The 12500-nt window shown below is 39.6% G+C and overlaps 1 protein-coding gene across 3 annotated transcripts in view; it reads left to right on the top strand.

Moving 5' to 3' along the window:
• The first annotated feature begins 963 nt into the window (after nucleotides 1–963).
• LOC138003514 (guanylate-binding protein 6-like) overlaps nucleotides 964–12500 on the top strand; it is a 20445-nt gene continuing 8908 nt past the window's right edge. The window contains exons 1-7 of one of the 3 annotated variants that reach the window (XM_068849622.1): nucleotides 964–1101; nucleotides 2410–2582; nucleotides 4800–4957; nucleotides 5843–6015; nucleotides 8344–8533; nucleotides 10019–10277; nucleotides 12459–12500. The exon at nucleotides 12459–12500 is cut by the window's right edge and continues 254 nt beyond it. In XM_068849622.1, the coding sequence (XP_068705723.1) occupies nucleotides 2420–2582; nucleotides 4800–4957; nucleotides 5843–6015; nucleotides 8344–8533; nucleotides 10019–10277; nucleotides 12459–12500 (985 nt within the window). In that variant the 5' untranslated portion in view covers nucleotides 964–1101; nucleotides 2410–2419. Of the gene's footprint in view, nucleotides 1116–2409; nucleotides 2583–4799; nucleotides 4958–5842; nucleotides 6016–8343; nucleotides 8534–10018; nucleotides 10278–12458 lie in introns of all 3 variants that reach the window. The other 2 variants (XM_068849636.1, XM_068849629.1) reach the window with 2 other exon arrangements.

The raw sequence follows: 12500 nt of genomic DNA on the forward strand, positions 1-12500 counted from the left end.
TCATCTCAGTTGGATTTTGCTCTGTTCTCCAAAAATTCATATTTTAAAGAAGGTATGGAAATGCAAGAATCGTACCAGGATGAGGCTTATCGGTCTAAGCACTTGTACGCCTTTAATTTGACTACTGTCGATGGTTATTTAACGATGTGTATTATTTATCGTTCACTAGCTTATTTAAAAAGGAAGAAAAAAGTCATTTTGTTACATTCACGTAATTTATCGAAAGAAACCTGAAAGCTAGAAAGCTGCTTTTAACAAATCCTCGCTCAAAAGAATGAAAAGGCAATTTCAGCTCTCCTTAGCTTGTTACTGCTCGTCCTGAGCGTCTCGTTGCTGGCCGCGCTCGTCTGCATATTCCCCATTAATTTCTCAGAGAAAAGCCCTGGTAACGAGGTCAGTTCCAATTCAGGACTCAAATTATTGGTCTTAAATTTTATATGCGCTTGGCAACAACATTTTTATGAATGGAAAGAAAGTTGTTACTATTCAAGACTGTTATTATGGTACATTCACTGTCAAAATAAAAAAGCTGTTGAGAAGTTTTCTTGTTACCCTGGAACTGTTTTAGCATATTTGTTATAAATAAAAGAGCTAAATTTTTCTTCAATTTGTTAACATCTCCTATCCTATTTTTAATCTTATTTTTTCTTCCGACCCCCCCCCCCCCCCCCCCCTCTTTCAAGCCAATTTTTTTCGAGTGCTTTCCCCCTAAATCCCACCAGCCCCCCCTCTCTCATAAAAATGAACGGTCCCCTATCTACGGCTATCTTTTCATTCCAGTGCGAAATCATCAAGCAGAGTTTCATACATCGCCAACTGAATTAGTAGCATTTCACCTTAGTTGGCGTTACGTGAAATGAACTTGTGTACATCATCGTAAGTTTCAAAGTCAACTTTCTCTTTTTCGAACTTCCTGTTTGAGTTCTAAGAATACACTTAGGGCTTCCCCGTACTCAGTCTTTCAGGGTATTTCAGTTCTGATCATTCTAGCAAGGAATTTATTCATTTCGAACGAAACACAATCCTAGGCGAACAGTTTATCTTCGATTCCCTTGGACAACAATCAGGAAGGAAAAAGAGCTAAGTGGTCTTTCAGAGAAGGTTGGCAAGGAAAAGTATTAGTCGCTTGTTTTACTATATTAATTGATTACAGTTTTGATCTTTCCTTTCTCCATCTTCACCGACGCGAAAATCATGTCTTGCATATGCATTCTAGCCGCAATGGACGTCTGTTACGGAGTAGTTATGAAAAGCCTGCGCATAAGTTTCGTTCTTTTGATGTTCACTGTGAGCTTTACCCTGACTTTCAGCAAAGGCACTATATAACCAGTCGAGATAAGTCGAAATCAATTTGCATTCAGTCGATACCGGCGATAGCTATAAGCTAAAAATCAGCACTGAGAGTTAATTAAAGCTCATACAAGTGTTAAATTCTAAATAAAGATAGCCAACGAGAGCTAGAACTTTATTTCATACATGTTAAATTCAAAATTCGCCGAATAACTGCTTTGTGACTCTCGCCTAAAAGTGGCGTTTTACTATTTTACTCTGCGAGTTAAAGCTCATACAAGTGTTAAATTCTAAATAAAGATAGTCAACGAGAGCTAGAACTTTATTTCTCCAATCGGCCTATAAACAAGGGCATAGTACTGAAACAACGCTGGTAAAGGTGCAAAATGATATTCTACGTAGTATTGATGAACGTAATTGGGTCGCACTGCTGTTACTTGATCTCTCGGCAGCATTTTTAAGGCATACCACGGCATTCCGCCACTCTATATATCTGACATGATCACTAAATATGAACCGACCAGGTCTTTACGCTCTTCCTCCGAAAGACTCCTCGTTGTTCCGCGGTACAACCTTAAGACATATGGAAGAAGAGCTATTTCTGTGAATGGTCCTATGCTATGGAACAGCCTTCCTAACAATATTAGAGAAACTGATCTTTAAGCACCTTTAAGAAGCAGATCAAAACATTTCTTTTTAAATGTTCTTTTTAAGAAGCAATTTTTCATTTATTTTCATGTTTTATTATCATATATTTTACACGCATTACTATTGTAAAGCGTTATTGGTTTCTTAGTAGAAATAACGCTATATAAATAAAGATTATTATTGTTATTATTATTTACTTTCGGTTTCTTCCTTCCGGCTTTCTTCCGGTGAACATGACTCTGCATCATGCAAAATGACTCTGCCTGCAAAATATTTAGGTGATGAAGATCGTCAGAGATATTGCTGTTTCGGCACTAAAAAGCGACCATGTAGACGGACTGTGCGATTTCATCATATTTTGATTTTCTTTGCCTCACGGATGAATTGGAAATATTTTCGAGAGGATCAGTCTTTAAAATACTTAGCGCTTGAGAGGCAAATCGCTGATTAATGGTTTTTTTGTTACCAAAGGCTAGGAAATATGTCATCCAGAAGAAAAACCGCCGACGACATAGCGATCCCTCTTTGCCTTCCCAACAACTGCCGTTGGAATGCAGCTACTGGTTATTGCGACAAAACAGGGGAACAACGACATTCACTTTACGTTGTTGAGTCAGCTCTCCAAAAACTCAGGACTGTGAAAGGTAACTTGATTGCATATATTATACGCTGTAAACAAATCAAAAGAAATCTATCAGTGCCGGACGGAAAATTAACATAAAGTTAAGAGTTGGGTGTCTTATGTAAGTAGCAAGATAGTTGATTTCCTTCAGAGGCAAGTAGTAAATGGACTCGTAATTAAAATAAAAAGAAGTCAACCTTCAGCTTTCTGCGTGTGTAAGGCCAGCCAGCGCAAACGGAGGGCGTTACTAAACACAGGAACGGAACGGGACGGAACGGAACGGATCGGAATATATCGGAATAAACCGGAATATGCCGGAATGAGGCGGAATAACACCGGAATGAGACGGAATGAACAAGAATGGTACCGGAACATACTGGAACGAGCCGGAATGACACCGGAATGAGGCGGAATGACACACAAATAAAGCGGAATATACCGGAATAAACCGGAATATGACGGAATGAGGCGGAATAACACCGGAGTGAAACCAATGAACAAGAATGGTGACGGAGTATACCGGAACGAGCCGGAATGACACCGGAATGAGGCGGAATAAACCTGAAAAATGCTTTTGTTGTGTCACGTGATTCCCTAAGGGCATTGCATGTGTTTTTTCCTTTTGTAACATTTGGAACACTTCGATCACGAAAAAGATTTGACAGGTATATCCGTCGCTAAATGAATAATTATTTCTTGTGGAAGTACTATTTTTTTTCGTGAAAATATATACTGTGCGAGTCAGTAAACCTGTCAACAACATCATTCTGACAGGTCAATTGTGTATTGACCAATCACAATCAAGTTCAGCGAACCACAAACTAATTACCGTTGCTGCTTGCCTGCTTCCCACGACCCACACATGATGGAGATATACGGAAATAGATTCGCGCAAACGGCCGGAAGACTCTTTTTGTCTTCCCGATTGTTGGCAATAATGCCATCGAACCTGAACGCAGTGTTTCCTTGTTTGAAGAAAGAAACCAGAAGCACAGAAAAAAAGATCGATCGTTGATAATATATTTACATAAAGAATTGTGAGAACATATCGTGACTCGTTCCAAGCCTTGTTACTTCCCCTATAATGTAAATTGTTTTTTGTTTTTTTTTTGTCAGTCTCTCTATTCTGCAACATTTATTCATTAACAGAATGAATCATTTTTTGTTCCTTGTCATTCCGGTCCATGCTAATCAGCTTGATTCTGGTGTCCTTCTGGCTTATTCTGCCTTATTCTGTTGTCATTCCGCCTCGTTTCGGTATATTCCGGTACCATTCTTACTCATTCCGTCTCATTCCGGCATATTCCGGTTTATTCCGGTATATTCCGTTCCGTTCCGTTCCTGTGTTTAGTAACGCCCTGCAAACGGCTTCACATGATTTGCTTCACTGACAATCGTTCGATTTTGTTGAACGCTGTTGACCAGTGGGGTGGCAAACAGTTTCAACACATCATCAACATTTGATCAACAAAGGTCTCTCAATGGCGTTCTATGTCTATATCCATTTATAACAACCGCAGGTTGAATACCAGACCTCTCGTGAAGCGATTAGTGCGCACACGCATACGGAAGGTGGCAAACAATCTCGTCTCCGGAATCCGCTTTTCTTTTGGTCAGCACCAAGACCACAGACTCTGGCCACTTCCAATTTATGCGCAGTCGTAGTGGAGGTTCATTTTTGTAACCGTTGGCAATAACTGTTGTCTCAAATTTCGGAGCATGCGTAGAAGAGCCCGAAGTCCATCATTTGCGGATTTCCTTCCTTGAAAGGAAAAACCTTAAATAACAATGACCACAACCAGGTTTTCTGAGCCCGCGAGACTGAGCACCCCCAGCAAACCATTGTTTTAACGAAAACCGCTGGTCAGCAACCTGGTTCTGGTCATTGCTGTCTAAGATCTTCTCCTTTGAAAGTGGCCAGCCGAGAGTCCATGTTCTTGGTGCTGACCAAAAGAAAAGCGGACTCTAGGGACGAGACTGGGTGGCAAACGGCTTCTACTTCATTCAACATTCGTAATAACAAAATCAATTCTGAGTGGCTGTTTAAGCAAAGTTTAACGCATTTCAACTCATTCAACATCGCCTTCAACTTCGATTCAACATGTTCACAAACGGTTGTGAGATTTCTGCGGGTATTCTGATATTCCCATGTCAACCTAAGGATTTGATATGTGTTGATTTGATTTGATTTCTTCATAAAAAGTTCAAACTTTATTTTTCCTTACCTTTCGATATTTAGGTCCAGTATGTGTTGTGTCAATTGCCGGCCAGTACCGAAGGGGAAAGTCGTACATTTTAGCCGAAGCTTTTGACCAGCCAGACGTTTTTCCTTTGGGGCACAACTTCGATCCTGAAACAATGGGAATATGGATGTGGATTGTGCCTCAAAAGTTTCAGGTAATGATAAGGATATCTTTGTCTTTATTTCTGCTTCTGTGACCTCACAATACAAGTAGAATAAAGATAATTTAAAATCCGCGCATGTCAAGTAGAATTACCATGCCTCGAGGTTTAAATTTCACTCGAATGTTTCGCTTTTCAATGCCGTCAATCACTTAAGCAGAACTGCCTTGTGGTTGGCTGAATGTCATGCACTCATTCACAAATTTGATTGACAATAGTGAAGAATGCCACCGTTGACCAGAATTCAGCAAGAAAATGAAAGGCTCGAAGAATTGAGTAACCATAGATTTTTTTTATTGATAAACGAGCTGCTATTTGCATTCCAAATATAAAACTGAACTGTGACATGTATCTCTTCAGCTCACTTAGAGGAGAATAGTGGGATCCCAGTTTTGGGTCATTGTAACGGAGGGGGGGGGGGGGGGGTCATAAAGCGAACCAAACACGTGTAACAACAACAAACAAGAGTTTTAGAGCGGTTTTCGAATGAGTGTCGTAAAACTTAAACCAAAGTAATTACTTTGGCCAATCAAAAAGGACGGAGACAATCCAGTAAACCAATCAAAACTCAAAGTAATTACAAGTAGCCGACACAAAGCGCAGGCAAATTTGCATGCGCTAGCCACGATCGGTTTTGGTTTCACTTCTGATTGGTTGAAGAAGTGGCGCGAGAACTTTGAACCAATCACTGAGTGAAGTAATCATAAACCAAAGTAAGTATCTAATTACTTTCGACACTTAGTTGAAAACCACTCTAATGGCCTCTGCAATTAAACGCACATGGTTGACTGAATCATGTGACCATGACAGTCATTACTAGCCGTTAAATTTACCAGTACTTGCAATAGAATTTCAGAAATGTGTTGACTTGCTATGTAGCTTTCCAATGGCCAAGAGTGTACAGTGGTGCTTCTGGATTCCGAAGGAATTGATGCTGTCGTTGGAGAGGGTTTAGACGACCATGAAATCTTCACTCTTACTGTCTTGCTGGCCTCCGTGATGATTTACAATTCCACTGGCGTACCAACGAGACACGATCTTGATGGCTTAGAGTATCCTTTCTTAAGTCGTGAGTGAGAAGTATTTATTGTACTGTCACGAGCTCAAAAAAAAAAAAAAAAGAAAAAAGACACTTAAAGTTAATTAAAAAACATGTTTATCATTCAGAAACCTTGGTGTTAATGTTTCGATATAAGACTTGAGGATAAAAACTTGAAATCAGGCTTCGTATAAAATCCGTGTATTGAAAACAGTATACAATTATATAAAGCTTAATAAATAGCTCATAGACTGAAGTTATAATTCGTCATTTTCGTGGAAGCCATCAAGGTGCAAACCAGTTTTAACACTCTCAAGAAACTGAACTATTTGGAAGGATTGAATGTACCAAATTGTTTCACATAAAGGCAAATGTTTATGTACCAAATGAATCACCAATAAAGGGCTAACAAGATGCATTCATTGATGTGACGTAATAGATTGATTGTTTTGTCCTTAAACGCTTTCATCTCACAAACGAACTCGGTAACCTCAATTTTTATTGCTGAAAAGTGATTGATCAGCTAAGATGAAACACTGTAAAGTTCTAAAAAATTCTCTGGAGCGGATATAGAGCCACCTTAGAATTTCCAGTTGTAAACGTGGCTATGAATCTGCTCCAGAGAATTTTTTCTAGCTTTTTAGAGAGTTTTATCTTAGCCTGTTAATCACTTTTCAGCAATGGGGCTCACTTAGTTAGGTATTGAGATATAATCGTTTAATGGCAAAATATAGGGCGGCGTTTTTAGACAGCTCTTTTGTTGCCATGGTAGCATTTTACGCCATATTAACGAATGTATCTTGTTAAGCAATCATTGATGTTTCATTTGGTTTCATAACATGGCCTTAATGTAAGTTAATCCGTCAATTAAGACATTCCCTCCAAAATTTTTGAAACCGCGAGTTTGAGCCACCTTAACATCAATGTATCCCTCGGAAGAAATCATCAAAACTAAATAAGAAAAAAAACTTACTCAGATGGATAAAGGCATTTAGAAACTGTGTTGGTTCGACGGTGGGGAAATGGGTTTATCAACTGGATTGATATAGTAAATTGACCACCTTGAGAAATTTGAAAGAGATCGTTTCGAGCGTTAACCTTCAACTATGAGTTGTTAGCGTTTCATATATAGCGAAAGATAGAGCTAGATAACACGAATAAATTAGTTGAAAGAAAAGCGTTAATTAATTCCGTGGGGAGTGAGGGAGCCCATTTGAAAAATAAATCTTTGTTTGGCCTTTATTCAGGGGCACCCAACGAATCTGTTCCTCACATTATCTGTTCCCCAGAGGAATCTTGCTGGCTGGCAAAAATACAGGTGTTTCGATGAGCTGGCTGGGAAATTTTGTTATTGACAGAGGTTTTGCCTGGGAATTACTGACTTTTTCTAGCATTTCAACCCGAGCTGGCTGTAGAAACTCTGAAGACCGAGGACGGCTAAAAAAAAAACAAAAAAGAACCCCTTCCCTCTCCCAGAGAGTAGTCACAAACATACGACGGCTGGTCAGAGTGATTGCGCTTGCCGAAAAAACCTGTGTTGTCCCGGTTGTGTCGCTTTTGTTCGGTCGTTTCGGATCGAGGGATTTGAAAGCGCGCGGAATTCCTGGCTGGGAAATAAATTTGATCAGCTGGCTGGGAAACCAACCAATTTTATCTAGCTGGCTGGGAAATTTCTTGTGTGTCTTGCTGGGAAAAAGGAACAGATAATGTTTTTCCAGCAACACTGAAAAACACCTGAAAATGCCTTCATAACATTTGTTTTCATTAACTGGGGTATAATAATACTTTTTACAACAAATTGGTCGTTGATTGCCCCTGTTTATTTCCAGCTTTCTTTGATGCTCTGATGCAGGGAAAGGCCGCTGGTCACCATGTGTTGGCTAGTGTTTCATTTTCATTTTCAGTTTCAAATTTTCTGCCTCACTAATCACGGAATTAACAAACGCTTTTCTTTCAAATATTTTATTCTTCTTATTACCCACGTTGCTATATCCCAACAATAGCGTAGCTCCATCTTTCGTTGTATAAACGACAACTCATAATCCCCAAATACGTCAGCTTTCAAATTCAGCTCTACGGTGGTCAATTTACCATGCCAACCCAGTTGAAAACCCATTTCTGTGTTGCTAAGATGGAGGTGAAAAAGTAAAGGAAAAGAAAAAGGTTTCATGCTTCTTAGACATTTGGGCACCAAATTAGCATGCAGATGTTCTATAAGGTTGGATTCGTCCAATCGTGTCTGACATGACTTTGTCGGTGAGAGTCACGAACTTTGCCGCGCTTCGTGAGAATATACGGTCCCGAAAGCATCACTCATTTGTTTACTTTAACGATCTTTTAGTTTTATTGTGAAATTGTCGGAGCGCATTCAACTTCGCTCAAGCAACGACGGAAACCCGAGCATGGGGGCTTGCCGAAAAGACACTGAATTCTTTCACAAAACCTTTCCATTCTTCATGTGGCTTCTCAGAGACGTGGCACAAAGCATCCCGCCAGATTGCGAGGACATCAAAGAGTACTTCTTAAAGCGGGTAGGACATAATAGGTACTGTTAGTGACACTAGTCCTTGCAAATTATGCAAACGTGGATTATAAACTACTCAAGGAAGTACAGCTTGTTTTAAATACTACTTCTAAAGGGGCTGTTTCATAAAATTTATTCAAATTCAGCCACTGGGAACTGGCAGCCAAATCAAAGCGAAACGTAAAAACAGCTTCTTAAAGCATTGATTGAAAACAGCAAATGCAATAAGAGGCAGGGATGGACAACATTAGAGAAGATTAAAATGGTTGCAATTAGGGTTTTTCGGAACTGTTCAGACTAACTCTTTTTCAAAGTTCACCTCTGTTGAATGAAATAACTTAGACTAGTAGATCACTTCTCCATTACGTTTATCTTTGTTGTTTGTAACTTAAATTATGTTTGGTCGACAGACTTTTTTTAAAACGAAGCTTTGAGTTGTGTTGTTTGAAGTAATTTCGATCTGTGTTAAACCGGTTAGGTTGCATAGGATGCGTTTTGAGGGCACCCATGAAAAGGGCTATGAACCGGCCCTACCTGTCAAAGATTCACCCACTGTTTTTAAAGACTAGGGGGTTCTATATAGACTACCTTTTATGACATGACGTGATGTGACCTGACGTGCATGTCATGCCATGCCATGACAAAAAATGACGTGACCTGACAAATCCGACTGACCAGAGTACATTAACTCCCTGATAAGTCTCCTACTCTTCGTTCACCTTCCCGCCCTCTTTTAGCAGAACCCACCCATCTCGTCTTCCAGAACTCGCTCGTATGGCGACCATGCTTGTAAATTCTCTGCACCTTTTCTCTGTAACTCCCTACTTGAACAAATAAAATCATCACCATCTGCTTTTACATTTAAAAGTAACCTTAACACATTCTTCTTCCGAGGACATTACGACCTATTTGTTTTTAAATTTAGCATTATTTTATCTTAGTAGTATATACCATAAGTTAATTTAGTCCTAGTTGATGTTATAGGGCATTGAGTGTCAGCAGAAGCTCAGAACCTTAAAGCGTTTTAAAACTCGGGTTGAGAACTGGGGTTTTTTGAGTTTAAAAATTTCCCTATTTGGATGCAACGTAGCTCGTGTATTTTCCTGCGCGTGCGCCTTTGATCTCATATTTGTCCATATTTGGGCATAACATTGGTGTCCTAAAACCCCCAGCTTTGCTCCAAGGAAAAGAGTTGCAAGTTACACTCTTGAAGGTCATGTGCTTCTTGTGTCACTGACACTGAGAAATACGCATGATAAGTACTGATTTCTTCTTCTTCTTCTTCGTCTTATTATTATTATTATTATTATTATTATTATTATCATTATTATTATTATCATTACTATCATTAAGTTGCATGATATCTTATATAAGAAGAAGATTGTCCACAGCCCTCGCCATTGGGATAAGTTGGTTTCCTTTACTTTGTTCTGTGACCTGCATTACAGTTATAAGTCAGAGCTTTTTTTTTCTATTTCGAACTTTCTTTAAGGTATTTAAAGATCAAAGGCGGTCCGACGGGGATAACGCTCAGAAAGTTGCTGAGAGCATACTGCGCTTTTTTCCTGGATTTCAAGCAATTAGCCTGCCTCCGCCAAGCGCTGATGGCGAATTGCTGAGAAACATGAACAGCAATAAAAGCAGATTGAATCCCTGTTTTCTCAGTGGATTAGAGCAATTCAAGCAATTGTTGCGATCAGTATTGATACCAAAATACAGCTTCAATGAGGGTGAGATTGTAACAGGTGAAGGTATGTATGAAATTACGTGTCAGTAACGATTTTATCACTTGTGACATCAGCGTCATCATGTAGCCTCCTCCCCAAAGCGAGGTTTAGCGTCAAATGATTACTTGACTGTACATTTCTTCGGTAAGATCTGAAATTCCCTCTCTCTTCACTTGATTTAGTGCACTCACTTACCCTCTTTGGGTAGTCACATAAGGTCTCCCAGCAAGGTCGACCCATCAAGTTGTCTTGTCATTGGCACCCAATACCACCCCTCTCCCACTCCTCTAGAATCGTTCTGTCGCTTTATACAGAGCATTTTATACCGCACTGCATCCGCTCTAATATTAAGACGTTAACACACAAAAAAAAAAATTAAAGAAATTATTAAACAACTGGAAAGGGCTCAGTCGGTTGAACATCGGAGGTAGACATGGTGGAGATGGTTCACTCATGGTTTTCAAAATAACTGCGGAGAAATAGTTGCCTTCGAGTAACTTCATCCCGAAATGGTTAGATTTTCAGCTGGTCTCGACTAACAACTGAAAACCGAAGGCCTTGTCTTACGATCCTTCACTGTGTTTGTAAATTTTGTAGGACGATTACACACATTCTTTGCAAATTATTGTGGATGAGTATTTTTGCTCTTTTTTTTTCTCAATTTTTGCTCTTGTTTTAGCTGATCGTATTGTAGCAACAAGTTTCCATGCCATAGTTTCATGCTACATCTCTGTTAAACATTTTTCCTTATTGAATGAATTTGTACGATTTGGCCTTGCGAAATGATATATGAAATGAATCATATATATATTGAAATGCGGATATGAAACCAAACGAAGCTATGATCCTCGCAGTTATGAACGCAATGTTGGCAATTGCATAGACTGAGAAGCCTGAAAAATTCAGGACAACAACGGGTTTGAACACGTGACGTCGCGATACCAGTGCGACCAACTGAGCTCAGTATGAAGCCACTGTCGTTGAGATCTGGTCATTTTTGGGTTCTAATGTTCCCGTGATGAATGAATCAACGAATGAAATGATATTGTATGAAATGAATCACATATTGAACTGCGGATGTGAACTGCGTTAAAGTCCTCAGTGAATTTTTCAGGCTCCTTCAAGCAATTGCTAAAATTGCGTTCAAAACTGTGAGGATCATATCTTCACTTAATTTCACACCCTCATTTCAATATGGGATTCATTTCACATATCATTTCATTCGTTGCTTCATTTATCACGGGAACATTAGCACCCGCAAATGATCATCTCCCAAAGGCCGTGGCTTCATCGCTCAATTGATTAGAGCGTTGCACTTGTATCGTGAGGTCACGGGTTCAAACCCAGTTAAAGTCCTGAATTCTTCAGGTTTCTCTACGCATTTCACTACTTGCACAATCCCATAATGCAATACGTTTTGGGGAGTTCTTTACATAAAAACAATACAAGTTATTTCCTCTTAGCATTGTATCATGCTTCCGTGAACTGGATATCCATTGTTTTTACTTAAAAGGACCCCCATCTCCCCCCCAAAAAAAAACAAAAAAAAAAAAACAAGTATTGCATTATGGGATTGTGCGAGTAGTGAATCGCTAAAATTGCGTTCACAACTTCTAGAATCATAGCTTCTCTTAATGTCATCACTTTTGTGGGGCATATAGTTTATTTGTGTCCCTCGTAGCATCCTCGTAGCGCTCCGCTCGGGCGCAAATGATGCTAGCTACTCGGGCCACAAACAAACTATATGCCCTCCAAAACTCATGTGATCGTCCTATTCTCATGGCAAACTAGGATATTGGCTTGGATTGTCCTTGTTTTCCATATTTCAGTCACGACACGAATGATTTTACTTATAAACGCGAAAACTACCATGGCTTTGTTCATGATGATGTGCAAGCAAATCTGTCAAAGCAGGGGCCTATGAAAAGGAGCGTACAGCTTCATTGTATTTGTGGAGCGGCTAGATTGAATTTGCTGCGAAACCAGACGTTTCCACTAAGCTAATCACAAATCTGGCATGAGAAATTATTGCCCATGGGATCGAGACTGGTCACTCACTCATTTAACTACTCTTTCAAAAATAGCTTGATCTGTGAAAATGCCGTCACATAGACCTAGTATTGGAGTTGTAGGCTCTCGTTGATGGGCTCCTGGTCAAAGTATATAAACTCCTGGTAACCCTGTGTCCATTATACTTTAAATCAGGCCTTGCTGCCTTGGTCCAACTGTATGTTGACGCTATTAATA

This window comes from Montipora foliosa, chromosome 1, assembly GCF_036669935.1.
Source record: "Montipora foliosa isolate CH-2021 chromosome 1, ASM3666993v2, whole genome shotgun sequence".
Lineage (NCBI taxonomy): Eukaryota > Metazoa > Cnidaria > Anthozoa > Scleractinia > Acroporidae > Montipora > Montipora foliosa.